The sequence below is a fragment of the Talpa occidentalis genome, unplaced genomic scaffold (genome assembly GCF_014898055.3).
Source record: "Talpa occidentalis isolate TD23 unplaced genomic scaffold, MPIMG_talOcc4v2.1 talOcc4.12, whole genome shotgun sequence".
Taxonomy (NCBI): domain Eukaryota; kingdom Metazoa; phylum Chordata; class Mammalia; order Eulipotyphla; family Talpidae; genus Talpa; species Talpa occidentalis.
The window spans coordinates 11611090-11634323 of record NW_023601212.1 but is presented as its reverse complement, the minus strand read 5'-3'; the positions used below and the strand labels follow the sequence as shown (position 1 = coordinate 11634323).

The following is a 23234-nucleotide window of genomic DNA, read 5'->3' as shown; positions in this document are numbered from 1 at the left end:
CAAAGTAATATACCTGTAATAGCTATGTAGTTTTATTTTTTTTTTAAGTATAATGTCATCTAGTTATATAATCTGAACATTGAACTGAAATTGACTTTTTTTTTCTTTTAAGGTGGTGAAAACAGTTGGTTTACGTGAAGTCTGGTTTTTTGGGCTGCAGTATGTGGACAGTAAAGGTTATTCTACATGGCTTAAACTAAATAAAAAGGTAAAATATGTATAATAACATTTAGTTAATAGTTAAGTTGCTTTGAAATAATCATGCTCATGAATTTGTGCTGGAAAAGTTCAGTTTCTGACTGCAAGCATACCTTTGCTGCTGTCTGTATGAATCATTAGGGGACTTGTGTCTTTTGATTCAGTAAGGTGTTATTTGGAAACTTAGCACATAAGAAGTATTTTTCGCATAGTACTTTGATTTTAAACATTTGCAAGAAAGATACTTTAAAGAGAAATTTTAGTTTGGCTACTAGGTAGGAGTTGTAAGTTAGAGGTCATATTTATGAGTTTCAACCTTTTTTCTTAAATTTAAAGGTTTAGAATATTACATAGCAAACTCCTACAGATTTAGAGTGTTATGTTTCACATCCTACTTTCTTCCAGAATTAATTGAATGTGTCTAGGTTAGTTATCATGCACTTAAAATTTTTGGTGATATACATGAAATCTGTTCCAGGTGACACAGCAAGACGTTAAAAAAGAGAATCCTTTACAGTTCAAGTTTAGAGCTAAATTCTTTCCAGAAGATGTTTCTGAGGAATTAATTCAAGAAATAACACAGAGACTTTTCTTCTTGCAAGTTAAAGAAGCTATCTTAAATGATGAGATATATTGCCCACCAGAAACTGCAGTTCTTTTGGCTTCCTATGCAGTCCAAGCAAAGTATGGAGATTATAATAAAGAGATTCATAAGCCAGGCTACTTGGCTAATGATAGACTTCTACCCCAGCGGTAAGTAAAACATGCTTTTTATTATATTCTCTGAAAAATTCTACTTCTGAAGTTTGTAAATAGATTTTCTTTCTTTTAGATTTTAAGTTGCTAGCTACTTTTGAAAATTATGACCCACTAGCTACATAGATTTATATACTGTGTAAATTACCTGAACTTTCTGCCTCTTCTCATTCCTATAAGATGAGCAGTAAATGGAAGCAAAGATAATTTGTGGTTGGGATGATGTGACTGTTACTGCTTAATAAAAATTCTCATACAGGCAGATAGGTACTCAATAGATGCTTTTAAAACTAATAGATTGTAGGTTTCTGCCATAGAATTAAAATTGTTTCTAACTTTTTGAAGGTATTTATTTATGGTAAAATGTAAAGAGGATTTTGAAATCAGCACCTAAGCTAAATATTATGTGTAATCAAAATAACCCTTAAAATGTTTTGCTTGTTCTTAAAGGAATAGGCTTGCTTTATCTTATCAATTACAATGTAGGTAGTTAGATAGCTGTTTGGTTGAGAAGCGGATGAAGTAATTGGCTTGCATTAGTAGTTATGTGATTTAAAAAAATCTTGTAATCACTGGAATCACATTTAAGCACAATTTCTTACATTTCTTTATTTTTTATGCCTGTCGTTTATAATCTTTCTTTCAAAAGACGGAAGATAAAAGATAGTGCATGTTCTTCAAAATTTGTTCTTTAACTTTCATTGTCCACAGTCCAGTATTCAAGTTGATAGCCTCAGGAAGACTAAATAAAGCTATTAAAGCTTAAAAAAGAGACAGTGTCATAATATTTTTTTTTTAAAGCTATGGGTTTTTTTTTTTTTAAGATTGATTGATTTATTTATACAAGCGCTGGGTACAGTCAGAAGCACGGGAGGGTGAGAGAATTCACCAGAGCCAGAGGAGAGAGCAGAGCAGGCAGAGTGACAAAGTACACTGCTGAGGGGAGCAGCGGGCAGTAGGAGAGGTCTGCGTGCCATGTGGGACCCTCGCCCAGCGGCTGGGGATCAAACCGGTGCTGCAGAGGCTGCGGGCAGTTTCGCAACCCAGTGCTCAACCACTGCGCCACCAGGGAGGCCCAATGTCATAATATTTTGATTTAGAATGGAGACGATAACTTTGTAGTGATTGACTTATTCCACATATGGAATATTACTTTTTTTCTCACTGAGTATTGGGGGAGAAATTAGTAATCTGAAGGTTATTTGGCGATTGTAAGTCAAACAACATAATTTGATAATTTTGATGAATGCTTTTAATTTTTATATTGAAAATTCCGAGAAGCAATCTCTTCACCCATAGTAGGGTTAAATTCATTGGTTATATGGATAATCACCTCCACCATGTAGTATCTTTCTATTTTAAAAGGGCTAAATAAACATAAACTTTCACATTCCAAGTTTCTGACTTGGGCAATTAAGTGGTTACAGAGAGAGGAATACATTTTGGAGAAGAAAGATCTTAGTTTTGAACTTGTTGAGTTTAAAATATTAACAGTATAATCAAGACAAATAATATTCATTTGTGGATGGGTGTATGGTTCTTGGAAAACAGTCTGCACTATAAGTACATTTTTGGGAAGTAATCTGCAAATAGATAATCCATGGTAGTGAAAGAGACCTGAAAGTACATACGAATTAGACAAAGGCCTAGAACAGACCTTGTTGAAATGTACAAAGGAAGACATTTCAGTAAAGGATATTGAGAAAAAATGGCCAAATAGATTAGACCAGGGGGAGTGTTACTTCATGTAAGTCAAACAAAAAGAGTGCTTTAAGGACAGACCCTTTGGTGGTGTCAAATACAGAGAGGTCACGTATAAATAGATCTAATGTCTGTTGGATTTAGCAATAGAAGATTGGTGAGAGCTGTTTCAGTAGAGTGTTGGGAATTGAAACCACATTGTGGTGAATTGTGGCATTGGATATGAGGTATGGAAATGCAGGATGGTGCATATGGGTAAGTTCTTGAAAAGGGTTTGGGAATTAAGAAAAGCTAGGAGTAGAGAGGCGTGTGTGTATTTATTAGTTTTATGCTCTTGTACCATATGCATGGACTTGAATGACAAAAATACCACAGCTAAGGTAATGAATGATTCTAGAATTATAAAAGAATATTGATTTTGAATCAGAGACATTTTCATAGATTTGATTTCCTTGTAGTGTTTTGGAACAACACAAATTGACGAAAGAACAGTGGGAAGAAAGAATACAGACCTGGCATGAGGAACATAGAGGAATGCTAAGGTACTGGGATGGCTATTTTCTTAGAGTTTTTCCTCAAAGTATTTTTATTTCATAGCATTTATTACTGCGTCAGATTATTCCTGAGAGATCATGTGTGAATAAATGTAAAGATAAATTTTAATCCAAAGTATTTTGTAATTTGTTTGGTATTAGATACTTGTACATTACAATAAGCTTTATTTCAACAGGGAAGACTCTATGATGGAATACCTGAAGATTGCACAGGATCTAGAAATGTATGGAGTCAACTATTTTGAAATAAAAAATAAAAAGGGAACTGAATTATGGCTAGGAGTGGATGCTTTGGGTCTGAATATTTATGAGCATGATGACAAGTAAGTAAATTGATTGCATACTGACAGTCATTATTCTGTGATCTATCTTTTTAGTATTCTTGTTAAGTTCTTTTTTGATTTGATTACTCAAACAGCATTTTTTTCCCCAAATTAAAAGTTTAGTTAACGCCACAAAGATTTTTAGATATCCTACGTCTGTTTTCTCAACAATTTGCAGTGTCAGAATTCTTCTTCTCCGTGTTTTTATTTAATAGATGATATGCTTTTATTTGAAGTGTGCTTCTTGATACTTTGTGCGTCATACATCAGACTCTTACAGCACTTTTCAGGAGTAATAGCTGAAATTGCTTTATACCATTAATTTATTTACCATTCCATATAAGCATTCCAAGTCTGTGCCAGTAACACCTCCTCAAAAAGGCATTTCTCATCATTCTGTGTTGCCTTTAGGAATTTAGTTTCATTATTTCAGATGGCTAATAAAAATACACATTTCTAAGTATAAATAATTACTCCAAAGGAGCATGTTACTGATTGTATGTCCACACGTTTTTTATTTATAATGAAACAAAAGGCTGTATCCAGAGAAGAAAAGCTTGAAATTTTTGAAAAGCAAAAATGATTTCAAGACTAACTTTTTAGACTGAATCTTTTCTTCTTTATACTGCATTTCTATTAGAGTATATGCATGAGAGAGAATCAACTCAATAAGGGAGGGACTGGGATTGGGAATTGTGGTCAGAGTATACCTAAATCTGATATGTAATGGTTTAGTTTATTTTTATATTGAAAATGTATTCATCTATTACATTTGGAAAATTTAAAAAAAAAATTAGGGTATAATTTAAAAACCTTAATTAGGCTCTTCTGCCAGCCCTATTTTGTGATCCTGGTCAACTTACTGACTTTGTGAAATGAATATAGTTATCAGGCTCATCTCATAAGACTTTTGTGGGATTATGAAGACATAGCTTTAGAATTTTCAAAGTAACATGTTAAGTGTAGTCTAGAACTCTCTAAAACATTTAGCTTTAACTTACCTCAATGGCCATTAGAGGGCAGTGTAACACATACACAGTGGCTAAAACACTGTGGAAAAACTGCTATGCTGCAGTTCCTAGTCTGCTTGAGTTATTGTTTGTTTTCATGTGATTTTTAGTTGATCAAATATCTCCTTTAAAGAAGTATGTTATGAATAAGTTACTATGTCTTGAAAATCTTGAACTTTTTCAACTGGTCACCCAGCAAAATTGGCCCCCAAACAAAGGTATTATTGCATTTGGTCCATTGTTTCCTACTTTTAATTAAAAAAATGCTTTTTTTTTTTAAGATTAACACCTAAAATTGGTTTTCCCTGGAGTGAAATCAGAAATATTTCATTTAATGACAAGAAATTTGTTATAAAGCCAATCGACAAAAAAGCACCTGTAAGTAAAATTGGTTTATATTTTAAGCATTAACTTTTTTTTTAATTTTTGCCACTTTGCTGTTATGTCACTTGGGGCATTATATTGTTTATTAAATTGCTCCTGAAAACATTCTCTTTATTGTTTTTCTTTCCCACTGATAAAATAGTGAATGATATTAAAATGATGTACAAGTTTTAATTTTTGCAGCATATAAATACTAGCTTTATTTTAAATAGATTTAATTATAGGTAGGTAATATTTAATCAGAGGTTGTTGAAAACAATCACCATTTCTAAGAAGTTATAAAAGAAACTTTCCTCTTGTAGTATTTGTCTAGAATGTAGTAGAGATAACCCTATTCTAAATTAACTATGATTATAGAGTTTTGCAGCATGAACTTTGTAATTTTGTAACTTGAAGTCTTTAAGAACTCTGTCTAAACAGATTGTCTGATTCCTTTAGTGCCAAGTAGACTTTGGTATTCTCACTCAGTTATTAAAAAGACAAAAAAGAGGGAACATTTCTAGTTTAGGAGATTCATAGTTACTGTGGAGAAGAAAAAGAATGAATGAAATTTAATGTATGAAAGGATGAAAACATTAGTCTCACCACAAAATTGGTGGGAGGTTAAGAGGTGAGAAACTAGTTATGCGAATGTATAACATACACACTAGGAATTATAAAATTGTATGATTTCTAAACTATATGTAATATGACATTAGAATTAATAACATGTTGAAATCTAGTAGAGATTATTGTGAGAAAGATTCTCATTGAGGAAGATTTTAAATTCAGAATATTTTGTTTAGGATTTTGTTTTTTATGCACCTCGTCTGAGAATCAATAAGCGGATTTTGGCCTTATGTATGGGAAACCATGAACTGTACATGAGAAGAAGGAAGCCGGATACTATTGAAGTACAGCAGATGAAAGCTCAGGCCCGGGAGGAGAAACATCAGAAGCAGTTGGAAAGGTATGGAATGCATGGCCTTTTCACTCTTCCGTTGGTAGGAGTAGGCTGTCTAAAATTTAAGAATGCTCATTTTTTTAACATACTCTTAAATTTATACTTTAACATTTTCATTATATTAAAATTGAATGACTGTATTGTCAGTGTCCTCTTTTAAAATGAGTATATATAATTTTCAAGTTAGAAAACTGACATATTCTGAGAGAATAGCTTTTCATGACTTAACAGATGTGCTTTTTTGTGTGTGTTCTATTCACTGACATTGTTTTGGATGTTGTAGTTTGATTGTAGGTTAGCTGTGGAATTTCTGTGTCATGGCTACTGCCTGTGTCTTTCACAGAACATAGGTTTTGGAGCCGGATGAGTCTGGGTTTGAATCCTCTTCTGACATTTGTTGAAAAAATAACTTCCCTCGAGCCACCGTTCTCTTGCTATTAATATGAAACTAGTAGTCTTACCATCAGGGTTTTTTTTTTTGTTTGTTTGTTTTTAAGAAATAATGACACTGTTGTATACACATTTTGTAAAGTACCTAGTATTTAGTAAATAGCCATTATAATAATTCTAATGATATTAGCTAATATACTAATACTTTAATATTAATGCTTAACTAGTATCATTATGCTAATAATATTAGTAACTGACAGTTGAGTATAAGTTTTTAATCTTCACTTAAGAGAAATGTAATTGGACCTATCTGATACCCTTAAAATTCTAAAAAAATAATTATTGCTTATTAGAAGAGAGAATTTATAGTTTATTAACATATTTATAAATAGAACAACTTGGTAAAATGAGTTACCAAATCTAAACTCTAAAGAGAATATTTATATTTAGGTTTTAATTATAAGAAGTTTCATGAAGAAAGTAGGAGTTTACTAAGAGTTAAGGTTAGGGATAGGCTTGAGCATTAGAGGGGAAAGATATTTTCAGAAGAGGAAGCCAACATAAGTAAATGCATAGCTTTATGAAAATGCATGTCTAGGGGCCAATGAATGGATCAGATAGGTCTCGCCCCCAGTGAACAGTGTTCAGAGGAGAAATAAGCTCTTCCGGTTTTCTAGGGGAGGCAAGACAGGCCTGCAAAATCAAGGTATCACTAAGGGGTGTGTGGAGCCAAAGGTATTTGTATTAATTGAATGGATTGTAGGTTGGTGATAGTTGTTGTCGGGGAAATTTTTACAAGCTCTGAGACCCAAGCCTCATAAGAGTGCGGCAGAGTAAATTGCAAAATATTTTAAATATTATAATCAGTTTCAATATCTGCTGTACATTTATTCATTTTTTAGGAGAGCGACTAAATTTATTCCCTTGAATTGCACGTTACCTTCACTTTTTTTCCTGCTTCCCCATCTCCTTTACATCTCTGCTTGAGGAGGAATAAATGAAACAGCAATAGGGAAAACCACTGCTCATCTTTAGAATGGGCCATGTGAGCCATAGCTGGATCTTAAAGGTTCTGAATTTATGGAATGTGATTGTAGCTTCCAGGTGTTGAGATGTGGTTTGTTGTGGGAGTCCTTCTGAATTGTCTCAGGATTGGGGGAGGGGGTGGAGGGGGGGTGGAGCAGGGAGGGAGGTGACTGTCTTGTTGAAGTTCAGCAGCACTGGATGTGAAGAGCTGAGGCTGTGGAGTGGTTGAGGTAATCTAATCAGCCCCTAGAGATGGCAGGTAGTGTGACCTGCAAAAGGGTAACTCTTGGCTGTACTGGCAATTACTTAGAAAGACTGCCTTTGTTTCCATGCACGGCCTGCTTTTTTTTGTCCCCTAAAGAGTACAGCAAGTCAGCAGCCTCTGCTGGGGCAAGTGCATGCCTTTGCTTGAGGAAATTAGGAAATAGGTAAAGTGTGCTGCAGAGTGAGCCCAGTCTGGCTGGAGTTGGGTTGTCTTAGCTATTGACTCTTCCTCCTAGTTATTGAGAAGTTACTTCCATAGGGATTCCTAGAACAGAGGTGGAGCTCTCCATATTGGAATTCTTAACTGTTGTGTGGGAAGGGTGGTGACTCTTAAGCAGTAGGTTTTGGCTTTATGGTAGGAGGTCACTTGACTTTGTGTCCTGAGACTAGTCACCACCAGTTGTCACAGCTCTACCTGTCTGCCCCACAGCTGGATTCCTGCTCTGGGTTGGGGGCACATAGGTATCTAAGAACTGTAGGGATTTTTAAAATTTATAGAGCAAGGGAAAAAAAATTGAAAATATAACTTTGCCAATAAGTTTATCAGAGACTAGAAGTTGAGAAACTACGTAGTTTGGAGCCTGAAATTCAGAATTGAGACGAGATGGCAATGATTTATTTGGGGGGAACATTTAGTTATATTCAGATAACTTTTAGAGATGAAATCTTGACTTTTTAAACAAATTTATTCTCAGTAAAATAATGGGAATATTGAATATTCATTAAAGTCATTAAGTAGAGAATTAATATAGTATCTCATCTAACTCTGACTCATCTTTATATTTCTGCCTGTAACTTAGAATCTGACCTGTGGTAGGCTCTTGGCAGATGTTTGATGATTGAATTGGGCTCTGTAAAATAAAAGCCTCATCAGGGCCTTCGCATATGCAATCACAGTGGGAGACACTCCTCACCAGGGAGCTCTCACCATGATCTTTTTAAACAGTATTAGATACCTGCCCCCATACTACTGGGATTATCACAGGAGATAAAACTGATTGTCATCTAAACACAAATAGGTGCTAATTTAGGAATTAAGCTTGTGTTCCTTCATTGTTAGTGACTGAAAACTTGCCTTCCCAAGCCGGGTTATTTTACTGTTGAAGGTAAGATAGCCTTCAAACCTTTGTTATTTTCTCCAGTGGAGGGCTTCTGCTCATCTAAAGAAGGCATTTTCTTGGGTTTGGCAGTTGTGCAGCTAATTCCTTTTTCCTGTTGTATAAAGTTATCATCAAAGTTAATTCACTGTGCAAATGGCAAATCTGTCTCTCCCCCTCCGCCCCCCACACCCTTAAGCCTACATTAAAACCATGGGCTGTATCCCATAGCATACCAGGGATGTATTTGCCAGTTTACTTTCCTAGCAGCTTTGCAAATTCGTCCTTTCAGAATCTTCCTAAAATTAAATTTTTAATATTTTTCAGAATAGTCTTTGACTATATTTACTGTGGCCCTACAATAAGAACTATATGTAATACAGTATGTGTGTATGTAACAGCATATTCTTGTATTTTCAACTACATGAATTTTTTTACACGGGTGACCATAATGACTCAAAATATTTATGTGGTAGTTTCTTCTTGATTCATAATACCTAGGTTTTATGTGAATAGTCCTAAAATTTGTTACAAAGTAATTGTATCTCCTTTCAAGGGCACAATTAGAGAATGAAAAGAAGAAAAGAGAAATAGCAGAAAAAGAAAAGGAAAGAATAGAACGTGAAAAGGAAGAGCTAATGGAACGTCTAAGGCAAATTGAAGAACAGACAATGAAAGCCCAGAAAGGTAAAGGCTTCTTTTTGACACTATTAAAAGTTGTTGTTCTAGTCTCAGATAGTATTATTTCCTCCTTCTAAATCTTATTTTCTTACATAGAGTAATTACATTTAATTGTTAAGTGAATATGTAGTGGAATCACATCTTAAAGATGGTTAAGGCACATTCAGCTATACAGTACTTGTTTGTTCTTTCTCTTCATTTGCTTGAACACTCAAATATTCTCGTGTGTATTCTTTTTTTTTTTTTTTTTTTTTTTGAGGCATGCTTTATTTATTTGTTTGCTGGTTTGTTTGTTTGTTTTGTTTATACAAGCACTGGGTACAGTCAGAAGTGCGGGAGGGAGGGTGAGAGAATTCACCATAGCCAGAGGGGGGAGCAGAGCAGGCAGAAGGACCGAAGTACACTGCTGAGGGGAGCAGCGGGCGGCAGGACAAGTCTGCGCGCCATGTGGGACCCTCCTCCGGTGGCCGGGGAGCAGCCGGGGATCGAACCGGCGCCGCAGAGGCCGCGCGCAGTTTCGCAACCCAGCGCTCAACCGCTGCACCACCGGGGAGGCCCTTCTCGTGTGTATTCTTAATATTTTAAATGAGTATACTTTATTCTTACTAATGCTAGGGTTCCATAAACAAAAACATTCATATATAGTGCTTTATGGTTATTTATGTACAGCTGGTCCTTGAATAGCACAGTTTTGTTGATGTTATTTCATTATAACATTGATAAGACAAAAAGTTGGAGGCCTATGTTGAGCAGAAGAATATTATTTGAGGACCTGGTTTCATTTTATGTCGTTTCATTTAACAGTCCCAGCTTCCAACAACTTACCCACCTCAAGTGAGAACTTAATGTACTGTAAGGCATCTAGGAAATGTAAGGCATTTTAAGCTATTTCTGACTATATAAATTCTTTTGGAAAAATCTCTAAATTTGAATGCACTAAACTGTGTTTTTTAAAAAGGGAAAATTTAAAGTTTATAATACTGGTCTGAACTTTCAAGAAAAGAATGAATTCAAGCATTTATCATTTATATAATACCTATCCTAGTAGAATGGCTACTTACTGAATCTTTCAATTTCATTTATTTAGGCTATATAGTAAAAATATTAGTGATTTACATACAGAAAGCTACTCAAGTAAAGAAGTGCTAAAGAATATGAGGAAGATAGAATATAAGGAAAACAGTAGAGCATCACTATCAAGACAATTTCAGATCAGTCATCTTTTTCCAAAGGACATCATTTGTTTGTTTGTTTCTAATAATAAAGCATTCCCAGACTGTCCTAAAATCTGTGTGATTGTTTTGTAATTTATACTAAGTTCTCCTTCAAATGCAGTAACTCTTGTCATATCTAAGTCATGATATACAGTAGATAAACCTGTAATTTTTTTGTTTGACAAGAATCTTTTCTACACTTGTCATTTTCTTTTAAAAAAGTTTATTGAACTCATTACTTGAAATTATTAATAAATCATTAAGTAGAACTATTCTACCATTTCACATTTCCATAATTCATCACTGTTAAATTACTTATCTTCCTTGATCTTTTTTTAAAAAGATTCTTCAAGACACTGGTAACCACATGTGAAATATAATACAGCCAGATATGTGTTCATCTACTGTTCTAGCAAGTGTCAGAGTTCCATAAACAAAACTTCAAAAAGAGAGACTTATAGTATCGTGATTTCAATTGTTCTGGGTTCTTAAATAAGCATGTACTATGTTCTGGGTATTGGGAATATAGTACTGAAGAAATGTGATCCTTACTTTCATGTAACTTAAATGTTATTGAGAAAAGTAATAAAAATAACATAATAAAAATCATTTCATATAGCTTTAAGTGCTGTGAAGGAAATTAGCATGATAATGAGATAAAAGTAGTAGTGAGTAGGATAGTATTGTCTACTTTAGGTATGTATTGTTTTACAGATACATGATACATGCCAAGCTTTAAATTTTTTTAATTTAAATCAAGCTTTAATCCTTTTGATTTCCTTATATTCCTATTATCTTAAATGCAAGTAAATAATCCCTAACCCTAACAATCCTTAAGGTTTCTGAAATTTATAGTTTCGTTAAATTTTTTTCATTGCAGTGTATATTAATATGCTTAACTTGTGTGTGGCATAAATTGTGTCAATTAGATACAGTAATGTGCCTGTCTCGGTGAGAGACCCATTGACATTTTACAAAGTGAACCTATCCCTTCAACATAAGGAATATTACCCGCACTCAGGGATTCTCTCCTATGTCCCTTTCCAGTCTTTTTTTTTTTTTAAAGCACAATGTGTGTGACTTGTATTCTGATTTGTATCATCATAGGGTTGAGCCTTACTATTTTTTCTAATATTTTCATTGAGATATAAGTCATATGCCGCACAACTAGCAAAAGAACCATGTACCAACACATTCACAGAGTAGTGCACCTTTACCACAGTTTATCACCCCCAAAAGAAATCCCATACCTGTTAGTGGTCACCCTAGGTCTGCCCTTGTCTGGCCCTAAGCAACTGCAAATCTACTCTTTGTCTCTATAGACTTGGATATTTCCATGGAAGGAATTACACAAATATGATCCTTGTGGCTTTTACTGAGCCTGGTGTTTTCAGGGTTCATCAGTGTTGGAGCATGTCTCAAGCACGTTCATTTCCTGAATATACAGCAGTGGAATCATCAGCTAGCTGTTGGGCATTTGGGTTATTATGAATACTATTGTGAACACTGTGTACTGGTCATTGTGCATTTCCATGTTTCCATTTCTTTGGGATATCTAAATCTGGGGGGATTGCTGGGTATCATATGGTAACTTAACTTTTTTTGAGGAACTGCCAAAGTGGTTTGTAAAGTAACTATACCAATTTACTTTCCCAGCAGTAATTTATAATTTTTCCACATTCTCACCAACACTTGTCGGTGTTTGTCTTTTGGATTATATTCATCTTACTGTGTCTGAAGTGGTATCTCATCATGCATTTTCCTAATGGCTAATGATGTTGAGTACCTTACCATATACTTTTTGATTATTTTTATCTTAGGAAAAATATATTCAAATCTCTATCCATTTTTCAGTTGCATTGTCTTATTGAGGTATAAGAGTTTTTAATATATCTGGATGCAGCTCTCTCATTAGATACATGATCTACAGATATTTTCTCTTTCTATGATTTGTCTTTTAATGGTTGATGGTATTCTTTGCAACCCAAGAGTTTTAATTTGTATGGAATTCCAGTTTATTTATGATTTCCTTTGTTGCTTGTACTTTTGGTAACATGCCTAAGAATAGTGTGTTGTCTACTTTGAAACTACATATCAGTGAGTATATATACTTTACATATGACTTCTTTTTTGCTCAGCTTTATGCATGTTAGTGAAGGTTCTTTACCATTGTTGTATAATATTCTGTTGCATACATATGCCACAATTTATCCATTCTACTGGTGATGTACATTTGTGGCTGTTTTAAAATAGTGCTGCTATGAGCAGAGATAAGGTTTTACTAGGCCTTTCTAACTTAAGAGGGCCCTGAGCTCCAATCTTTGATTTCCCAGTTATAAGATTGTTAGTCTCTCCTCTCAGCTCTTTAGCTTTTTATAGTTCGCATTTTCCCTGTTTTCTTAGTTTTCTTATCCCATATGTGTACATTTTAGGAGTTAGTAAACATCTTAAGAGGAAATAGTACACAAATTTAAGGGCTTGCTTTTCTATTCACTTGTCTTCATGATCTTGGCCTCTCAAGTCTGTGGGGCTTTGGCATCCTCAAAGTCTAAATCTATCTTCTCAACCTGGTGGAATGCCACAGCCTCAGGCTACTGAATTCACCCTCCCTAACCCACTCTACTGGTAATAGTACGTACCCTGTTTTTTATATACATAAGCAAATCCATAAAGATATATTCCTGATTCAACTTCTTTCTTACACAAAAGGTACATATTGCATGCATCCTTTTGCACCTTGCTATTTTCAGTTGTAATCATGAAAATCACTTCATGTGCACTCGTAGAGAGCTTCCTTACTTTTTAAAATGGTATCATAATCATTACTTAGATGTATCACAAATACTTTAAAATTGCTTTTCCAGTAATTTGTAATCACAGTCTTAATTCTGTAATAGCTAAGAATTTTGATTGTGAAACTTCTACTTGCTTTTGTTTTATAGTAATAATTAGTTCTTTCCCCAGTATTAACACTTTAGTACTTAATGAGCTGTTTCCCTGGATGGGGAGAAGGAAGAAATATCTGTAATCCTTTTGAGATGTTTATCAGTATACTTTTCACTAAAATTGTTAGAGTTATATAACTTCCATGCTTTGCCCTCTGAGTAACTTAAGCTAACATTTGGCTTGCAAACTCTTAGGCCTGTCAAAAACAAGTGATATTGGTGTTCAAGCCTGATGGAGTAAGAGAGACTTTCATAAAGTTTACTAGGTTGAACTTACAGTAATTTCCTTAGTCTACTCTGTTGAACACCATACCATGTGCGTCTATACAATGCAATGAGAGAAACACTTTATTCTTCTAAACTTTAACCTTTGTCCAGAAAGAGTTGCTATGTTAACAGAAGCCAGATTCCTTGGTGCCCTCTTCCCAAGTGCTATCCTTCAAAAATTACAGGTTCTAATTTTTTTTTAATCAAATAGGCAAAACACTAATTACTAATTAATGCATATTTGAGCTCCAGAGGGACATTTGTTTCATAGGAATAGTCTAACTCATGGGTTTGCAAGCAAGGGGCCAGGTAATAAGTATTTCAGGCTTTGCAGTCCACACTGCTTCTGTTACAACTGCCAACTCTGCCATTGCAGCATGCAAGCCAGTCTTATATGACCCCTAAACAATGAACAGTATTGTGTAGTGCCATTGAATGAGGATATGTGTTCCAGTGAAACTTTATTTACACAAATAAGGCTTTGGGTTGTATTTGATGAGGTCAGTCATAGTTTGATGATCTCTGTTATAACTCAATTAACTCGAAGGGAAAGAAACAGCCAAAGTCATTTATGGGATATATGTTTATTCAAACCCTTACTTTCTAGAGGAACCTAGAGTAGATTTAAAGTTTTCATTTCATTTTCAACATTTAAAGAAATAAGACATTTTGTAACTTTTAATCTACCACTAAACAGCTGTTGCCTTGTCTATCATTCTTCCAATTGATGTTGATTACAAAAGTCTAATGGAAAATAATGAATATTAGGGAATATTTTAAAGTTTAAGTTTGTAGTCAAATTTATTGTTCTTTCTTGCCTCATAGTACAGAAAGAAGTTTGTTACAAGGAAAAGTAAAGCATTGTTTTTATTTGTAAACTTTTATTTAGTTATCTGTTGGCTTGTTTAGAAGATTGATAAAGCTGTGAGTTTTGTAGGCTTTATTTTATGAAAGATCAGTCAGCCAGTTGGGAAGAATGATGATAAAAGTTTGATGAACTAGCTTGATGTCCAGATTTTATAAGGCAAATTTTAAAATGATTACTCTTAGAATTTGAATGTAGTAATCTGTTACTTAACAGTTCATTTTACAGCCATATAATCCCATAGAATTTTGTGTTATTTTATCAAGAATAAAAGTCTAACCAGAGTCATTTTTTTTTCCAACCCTCTCAGAACTTACCTTCTTAACTGCAGTTACTTAAGTTAGTTCTGACCAAGACCAACAAAAATAAGAACACTAAGGAAAAGCTTGTACATTACAGTTCACTTTTAGATCTTAAGACAGAGATTGTCAGTTTTTCCTCAGCAGAGTCATTCTTTGTAGGACATTGTGCTCTTTTAATAGCTGACATTCAGTTGTATTATGTCACAGAATTTCCTTACTGCTAAACAAGAACTGTACTTTAAAATAACTCATTAACTTAAACTCATTTAAAACTTCATGGCTTTGTGTTGTAGTATTTTTCTTTCCCATTGCACTCATTAGAACAGGAAAAGAATATACAATCTGTACACATAAGGATTAAAATTTATATCATTCATCTGCAAATGTTACTTTTCCTTGTGCTTAGGAATGGATTATACCAATAACTCAAAATTTTCAGTAACTCATATAATTCATATCCAACTTACTACTTTGAGTCAGTAAGTATTGTTTTCAATCTCAATGTTTTGGATTTACTTATCTAGTACATAGTTCAGATAGTCAAAAACTTAGGCAAGTTTTAAGGTGTGTTTTATAGATTTTTGAAACGACAATTTGTTTAGGTCAGAACTTCAAAGAGGTTTTTTTTTGTTTTTTTTTTTCCCCAAAAATAAAGGATGGACTTGTAGCTTTATGACATAACTTGAGTTACAAAGGATTCTCATTTCTCCCATTTTTGAATGATACAGCAGATTTATTTTTAAATGATTATGCTTTTGCCAAGTAAATATGGTATATGTTCATACAGAAACGGTAGTTTTTAGAAATTGTGCAGATTAAATTCCTTGCTACTATATTGGCTTCTTTTGATAATCAGAATAATGGAATTTGAAATTATTCCAACATATTATACATGTATTTGACAGAACTAGAAGAACAAACTCGAAAAGCTCTGGAACTGGACCAGGAACGAAAACGAGCAAAAGAAGAAGCAGAAAGGCTTGAAAAGGAGCGTCGAGCCGCTGAAGAGGCCAAGTCAGCTATCGCAAAACAAGCTGCTGACCAGATGAAGAATCAGGAGCAACTGGTAAGGAGCCTGTCTTAGTTCTCTCTCAGACAGGAAAAGTTTAGACACAAGCATGGAGTGAACGTTGAAAACTAAGTCTATTAGTTATTATTTGCTCTGGAGAGCAAACCAAAGATACAAGTAACTTAATAACAAAATGTGGAAATTAGCCTAAAGTTTTGTTTCTGCCTTAACATCAACAACAAAACCCTAAAAATAAAGCAGAATAAAAGAGAAATGGAACCTGTTGCCAATAAAAGAGTCAGGTTCACTTACACTTTGCCTAAGCATTGACGTGCTTTGCATTAGATAAATTGATACTATATTTTAACTCCTATAAAATATTTGTAGTTCCTGATTGTTGGATTTTTCTTCCTTAGTAAACTTTTAAATAATGGGTAAGCATAATCCTGGATTTAAATGTTGGTTTAGGCATTTACTGTGTGTCTTTTTGAGTCTTTCTGAACCTCAGATTCCTCCCTTTCAAAAAAGATATAATACTACCTAATAGGATTGTTGGGGAATCAAGTGAATTGCTTGATAAAATACTTTTTAAACATTATATACTTTTCTCTTTTGTAGGCTTTAGCAAATACGTTATTGATAAGAGTTAAAAAGTATCACATATTTTAAGTTACTGCTACTAGTAGAATAGTAACTACATGTCTGTGCAATAATAAAGTGTTTTCCACTTTGTCCCCTTATTAACTTATTAGTTCCTTATAACTATTACTGCTTTAAATAAGATAGTTAAGATCTTAAAGAAATACACTATCTTTTTTTAAATGGAAGAGTATCAAGTAAGAAAAATACGTAAAATAGCCCAAGCATGTACTTCAAAGCTTTGTTGACTTAATATGAAATATTGGAACTATATTAAGTTTTTTAGTATTGGCAATTGCATTTATTTTAGGCAGCAGAACTTGCTGAATTTACTGCCAAGATTGCACTTCTAGAAGAAGCAAAGAAGAAAAAGGAAGAGGAAGCTACTGAATGGCAACACAAAGTAATCACCTATCTGTTTATTCACTAGCATTTGTTGATTACCTACTTTGTTTCCAGCAGTGTGCTGAATTTATTAAAATTAATTTAAGATGCTTTCAGAGTTTCGAGGAGATAGGATACCTGTGTCCATGAATGTGTGTATTGTAATAAATACTAATCTACTCATGTAAGTATTTTTGAAACACAGGAATGGGGACTAATTTCTGAGTGGAATGAGGCAGGTATTGGTAAACCCCTTAGAAGTTTAAGCTGAGTCTTGAATAATTTATTTGGGGATAGAAAAGATAGAGACTGAAGATGTAGTCATTCCTGATAGAGGAAACTGAATGAGTGTAGGAAGTATGAGAGCACTTGACAGACTTGAGGACAACCAATAAGCAAGAAAGCTCAGTGCCTAAGTTCAGGAATTTGGGGAGATATAATTAGAAAGGTAGGAGATTTCTGGCCAGTTGCAAAATTGTAAAGAGGCTGGGCTTGCCTCCTCTGCACATAAACAACAAATAGATAACTAAGCAACTAGAGGGAAAATGATGTTAGAGAGGAAAGGGAGAAAACATAATTTCTCTTGGAACTCCACCCGGGCAGTGCGACCAGAGAGGAAAAGGCTCATGACAGTATCGGGGACTTGCCTCCCTCTTTGTTCTAACCCTATCTTATCTGCCCCCCTCCTCTGTGTTCAGCTCTATAGTCAGTTTTCCAGGGTTAGTTTTTCGACATGTCTTTATCTGACCCTTAATTTGGTTTCTGTGTATTCCACATACATAAATGACACCATCTAGTATTTGTCTTTGCCTTCTGGGACATACGTCCCTTCTAGCTCCATCCATGTTGCTGCAAATGCCATGAACTTAACTTTTTTTTTTTTTTGGATGCTGAGTAATATTCATTGTGGAATTAACAGTTCCCAAAGTAAGTCACTGATAAATTTATCTATAATGTTCAGGCTTTTGCAGCCCAGGAAGACTTGGAAAAGACCAAAGAAGAGTTAAAAACTGTGATGTCTGCTCCCCCTCCACCCCCGCCAGTCATTCCTCCAACAGAAAATGAACATGATGAACATGATGAGAATAACGCTCAGGCCAGTGCTGAATTAGCAAATGACGGTGTAATGAACCATAGAAGTGAGGAGGAACGTGTAACAGAAACACAGAAAAATGAGCGTGTTAAGAAGCAACTCCAGGTATTTATAATTTGAGGTTGTATGTGTATTTGAAATTTAGTTTGCATATTCCCTGATTATCAAGACAAATTTGCTAAGAAGGAACGCATGGTTTTTGGAAACCTTTATGCTGAGTTATAGGCTGAGGTATATAGTCACATTATTTTATTTCTTCTGTTATATGACCCCATTAGTAAATGTTTGTTAGCCTTGCGTAATCAGGCAGACCTTAACAAGTAAATTAGTATTTAATTACACCTGTGTTTAAAGGCAAATGAATTTAGTTTTTAAATAGTAAAGTATACACTTAAGGTATAATTTAATAGACTATCTGTACGACAGTATATAATTACGTTACTTGTACAGATTTTACAATTGCAATGGTCAGTTTATTTAATGTACTTAGTACTTCCACATTGGGAATTTTAATATTAGACTTTTTTCTTTAAAAGTTCTTTGATTTTTTTTTAATCAGTGAGACATTTAAATATCAATGAAAGAAATGAGGTTGTCATTATAATAATAATTATATTAAGACTTGGAGAATGTTTCCCCGATGGTTTAGATTTTATTTATTATGCTAACATTATAACATTGAATACTCTTTTATTCCGTTTTTATTGAACCTTTTGTTTTCAAGTGTTGGATGAGTAAATGAAGGAAATTTAGAATAATACAAAATCATCATAGTTGACGAGTGTAGAAATGAAAGCTCATGGGTATTCCTTATTAACTACTGCCCCCACCATTATTGAAGGTAAAATGAACTTACATACTTTAAAGAAAAAAGATTTCACAGTGGGTATTTTAATAAACGGAAAAGTCAGATTTATTGTATGTGTGCTTTTGTTTTTAAATCTTTTAAAAATAACTTTTTTAATAATACTCATAATCTTTATTTTTTTGAATAAAGGCGTTAAGTTCAGAATTGGCCCAAGCCAGAGATGAAACCAAGAAAACACAAAATGATGTTCTACATGCTGAGAATGTTAAAGCAGGCCGTGATAAGTACAAGACTCTGCGGCAGATCCGACAAGGCAATACAAAGCAGCGTATTGATGAGTTTGAAGCAATGTGAGAGCTGTTATTTTGCATACATGTTCTTCATAAGCTGAACCACCAACAGAGAAAAGCAGGCCTTTGCAGATATCATGGAATACATCCCACCTTGCCAAAGCACTTACACCAGTTTGACTGTGGTGACTAAAAGACACATTTAAGGGGAGCTCATCAACAAGGCAGTGTAATTTCATTTTTTTCTTTTGGGCCAGGGAATGTAGAGTAGTGTTCCATCTCCTCCTTCCATATATTCATTTTTTCCATTTTTTTCCTATTGAAGGTTAATGCTAATTGTCATGTCTGACAAATGTGTATGTGTGATCTAAGCATTTTGTGCAGGTAGAGCATTCTGTGTTCCCTTCCGCCTTCCATATTTTATCTGCTTGTTGTATTCTTGCTCATTGACATTTTCTCAGTTTCCCCTTCTATCATCCCCACACCCATAGCCATAATTCTGCCACAGATCATTGGCATTGTTTGAAATGAGGGTAGGTGGCAGGGTGGACAGTCTTTGACCACTGTGTAAAAGATGGCTATGCATCATGAAAAGGATTACAGCTTTTAGTAGTGTAGTGTGCAACTGGTAATTAATTTTTTAAAAACCAGTTTGATTATGTTATTGGATATTTTGTAATTGCTTACTTAATTACGTCATCTTTGACAGCTGAATTGATTCGTATTCGATCTTCCTGTCATCCTTTGATTTTCTTTGCCTGCCAATTCACAAAGGCAAAGACAGCAGGTAGTTGTTTCCTAGGGAAGAGTTTATTGATGAAACTCTACCTGCAAATGACAGTTGTCTCTGAAAGATTTGAAAAGTTTTGTTCTAGATTGACTTAGAAAAATAGATGCTCAGTAAAAGGAAATATACATTTACTGGTCACTGATTATAATCATTACAAAAATCCCTGGACCTTTCTGGAAGGACAGCGTGTGAAAACATCCGTCCCAAAGAGGGGATGGTAATACTACCTCACTACTACTACATACGCAATGACTCGTTGTTCAATCACAATGGCGTGTATAAGCTGTATGTTTTCCAGGACACAGTGTTTCCTTTCATTCTTGAAGTAGTATTTTTGAGATTTCTTTTTCCTTCAGAATATCGTAGAGTGCTAAATTTTTAACTGCCTTTTTGTTGAGCTGAATTGTGAGGCTCTGATTTGTATTACAGTTGCAAGCTCTCATTGGTATATGTCTTCCAGGGAGGGGAGGGAGTGTTGTATGTCTGAAGAGGGGAAAGAGAGAGCGAGTATGTAAGAGTGTGTGTGTGTGTGTGTGTGTGTGTGTGTGTGTGTGTGTGTGTGTGAGAGAGAGAGAGAGAGATCACTCTTGTAGCATATGAAGAATGTCTGTACCTTCATCCTTCATTTCTTGATATAATTGTTACATAATCACTTTTGCATATTTGATTTTTAAATCACTGTGCTTTTTTCCCCCAATCTCTAAGAATACTTAAATTTGGTTTGTTAATCCCATTTTAGAAATTATAATTTTAGGTTATATTGATTTCAATTATGTCTACAAAGAAATGTACCAGTCTGAATGATGTTCTAATATTCATGTTCTAGCATTTTCTTTATTGTAAAACACCTAGATTTGAAGATAAGGAAAGCCTTGTTTTCTCTGTGTGGTTCAGCTACTTTCCATTTGGTATTATGCACTCAAATTTACATTTATCTATTAAAATTGCCATTTTGTTAAACATTTTTCATGCACAGTAGATACAAGTTGTGTCTGAAAATATCTCTTGTGCTTTTTTGATTTTTGATTTTGCTGACTTAAAGGATTAATCTGGGCAGACATTATGAAAAGGAAAGGTTGCATTTAATATATTTTTTGGATTTTGTAGGACAAAAGATAACTGGTTAACCTTGAAATAACTGTTGTACAGTGGTTGTGCATATGCTTCAAAATACTAGAGGAGAATAGTTCTTGCAGCACAGTAGAGGAATAGATGGTGAACATGCTTTTAAGCATGAGTTCAACTTTTTAGAGCATTAAATCAATGGCCGTAATAGGTGAAAACTTGCACTTCCACTGGATTTTTATTAATATTCTTCATTTTGAATTATGTGCACTACCATTGCTATATCAGTTTGATATCAGTGTTGAAAAATTACCAGTTATATTTGCTGTTTATAATCTATATGTAGATTAGGATTAAAATGGATTTAATCCATTTTTAAAGCTGTGTGAATTTTTCTAAACAGAAACAACTATTTGCAATATGGATTTTCATAGTGATTAAAACAATTATTACTTTTATTATTAGCAGTTGAGCACATGTTCATATAGCAATGTAAAAATATATTAATGAATATTTGGTAAACTCCAACAGGCTTTTACCATTAGCATAATTTTGTGTTGTACAATTTAAGTTACAATCTATAATTTTGGATAACATTCATTGGTCAACAATAAAGTGACAAAAGCTCATGCCTTCAAGGTCCACTGTTGTTATTTAGTATGGATTTCTTATATATTTCCTGAAAGTTCTAATCTCTACTAGACCCATGAATCGTCACACCTTAGTAATGAAAAGTGGGTAGGAAAAATTTCAGAATCCCCAGAGATTGACCCTTTCCTCCAAATTACACCTCTTTGTTATGAAGTTATTAGTGATTGGAAATTCTGTGGAAAAGTTAAATCAACTCTTCTTGATAACAGAAAATCATTTAGGATTTCAAGTTACTGCCTTTGTGTTTAATTTTTTTCTTGAATATACAGTTTCATTGTCATTGATTAAAAGTACTGTTAATATACTAATTCTTTAAAGAACCATATACCAGTTGCATTTATTTAAATACATATTCTTATTTTAAAGTGACATTACAGAGCAGTTAACATAAATCTAGAAATTGTCTTTTTAAAAGCTTGTTCATTTTGAACACACAGGTTATTCTTAAGCAGGCTAGTGGTAAGTCTGTTCTAACAATAGGAAAAAACCCAATGTCTTTTCAATTTAGTAATACTTAACTCACTATTTTTTTCTCAAAAGGCAGGTAATGCTTCCTTAATCCTATCAGAAAAGACAGATGAATTTTATAAAATAAGGTTTTGTTCAATATTTAATACAGAGTTTTTAAGAACTAGGATTACCACATACAGAGTTAAGACTGTATGGGAATTCAGTTCTAATTATCATTAGAAAAGAGTTTCCATATTAGTATTGTGATTAAAAGAAAATGCCCACTACTTTGTTTCAGTTTTGATTACCTTGACTATACTTTCAGGGATCATTTCATAGCTTGTCATAATTTTGATTACCATGTATTGGTGAATATTTTAGAATCAAAGATGATAAAAACTTCTTAGATCCCAAAGCTTCCCATTCATGATAAAAAAAAAAAAGCCTTCCTAAAATCTGAAGCTTAAAATTGAAGTATAATGAATTACTGCCTTTAACATTAATTTACTAGGCTGATTAGTAAGTTAAGACTTACTTGTCTTTAATAAGAATTAGTGAACTGAGGAACTACACTGGTAAAAATTTCTCTATATTCTGAATGAACAGAATTTAAGCTTTATATCATTTTTAAACTGGAAGATAATCGTGCAAATATTATGTGGTTTTATATAGAATGAAAGTATTCTATTATTTTACAAATAAAAGATTCCTGCAGATGTTTTCATAACTTATAAAATGTTGAGGCAGCCTGATTTCTCATTCTATGCTGGAAAAGAGGAAAAATTGGCTCACAATAGTGTCTCATGTCAAAGCCTATCACATTCCTATCTTTGTTAGCCAATTTAATAATTATAACTCCCATTTCATCCTAATGGACCCACGTCTTAATACATCCATCTTCAAGATTTTAATAGCTACTATTTCCCCACTGGAGAGAGCGTAACTTTCCACTTTGTAGTCTTAATATTTTTGACCTCTCTTAAACTCTGATAAATGAGTTTTCTGATTTGTGATTACATATACACTACCCTAGGAGTTCAAGTATTTATCAATTATTTATCACAGAATTTTAAGGTTAAAAATCATGACACAGATGATGATTCATGACACTTCATTTTGATTCAGGTTATTTATT

At 33.8% G+C, this 23234-nt stretch overlaps 1 protein-coding gene across 3 annotated transcripts in view; it reads left to right on the top strand.

Moving 5' to 3' along the window:
- RDX (radixin) overlaps window positions 1-21872 on the top strand; it is a 55101-nt gene extending 33229 nt beyond the window's left edge. For 2 of the 3 annotated variants that reach the window (XM_054693084.1, XM_037505230.2), the window contains exons 4-14: window positions 113-208; window positions 677-951; window positions 3114-3197; window positions 3386-3532; window positions 4824-4920; window positions 5712-5875; window positions 9203-9333; window positions 15826-15986; window positions 16879-16971; window positions 17914-18150; window positions 19043-21870. In XM_054693084.1, coding sequence (XP_054549059.1) covers window positions 113-208; window positions 677-951; window positions 3114-3197; window positions 3386-3532; window positions 4824-4920; window positions 5712-5875; window positions 9203-9333; window positions 15826-15986; window positions 16879-16971; window positions 17914-18150; window positions 19043-19207 — 1650 coding nt within the window. In that variant the 3' untranslated portion in view covers window positions 19208-21870. Of the gene's footprint in view, window positions 1-112; window positions 209-676; window positions 952-3113; window positions 3198-3385; window positions 3533-4823; window positions 4921-5711; window positions 5876-9202; window positions 9334-15825; window positions 15987-16878; window positions 16972-17913; window positions 18151-19042 lie in introns of all 3 variants that reach the window. The other variant, XM_037505231.2, reaches the window with a different exon arrangement.
- Window positions 21873-23234: the final 1362 nt, after the last annotated feature.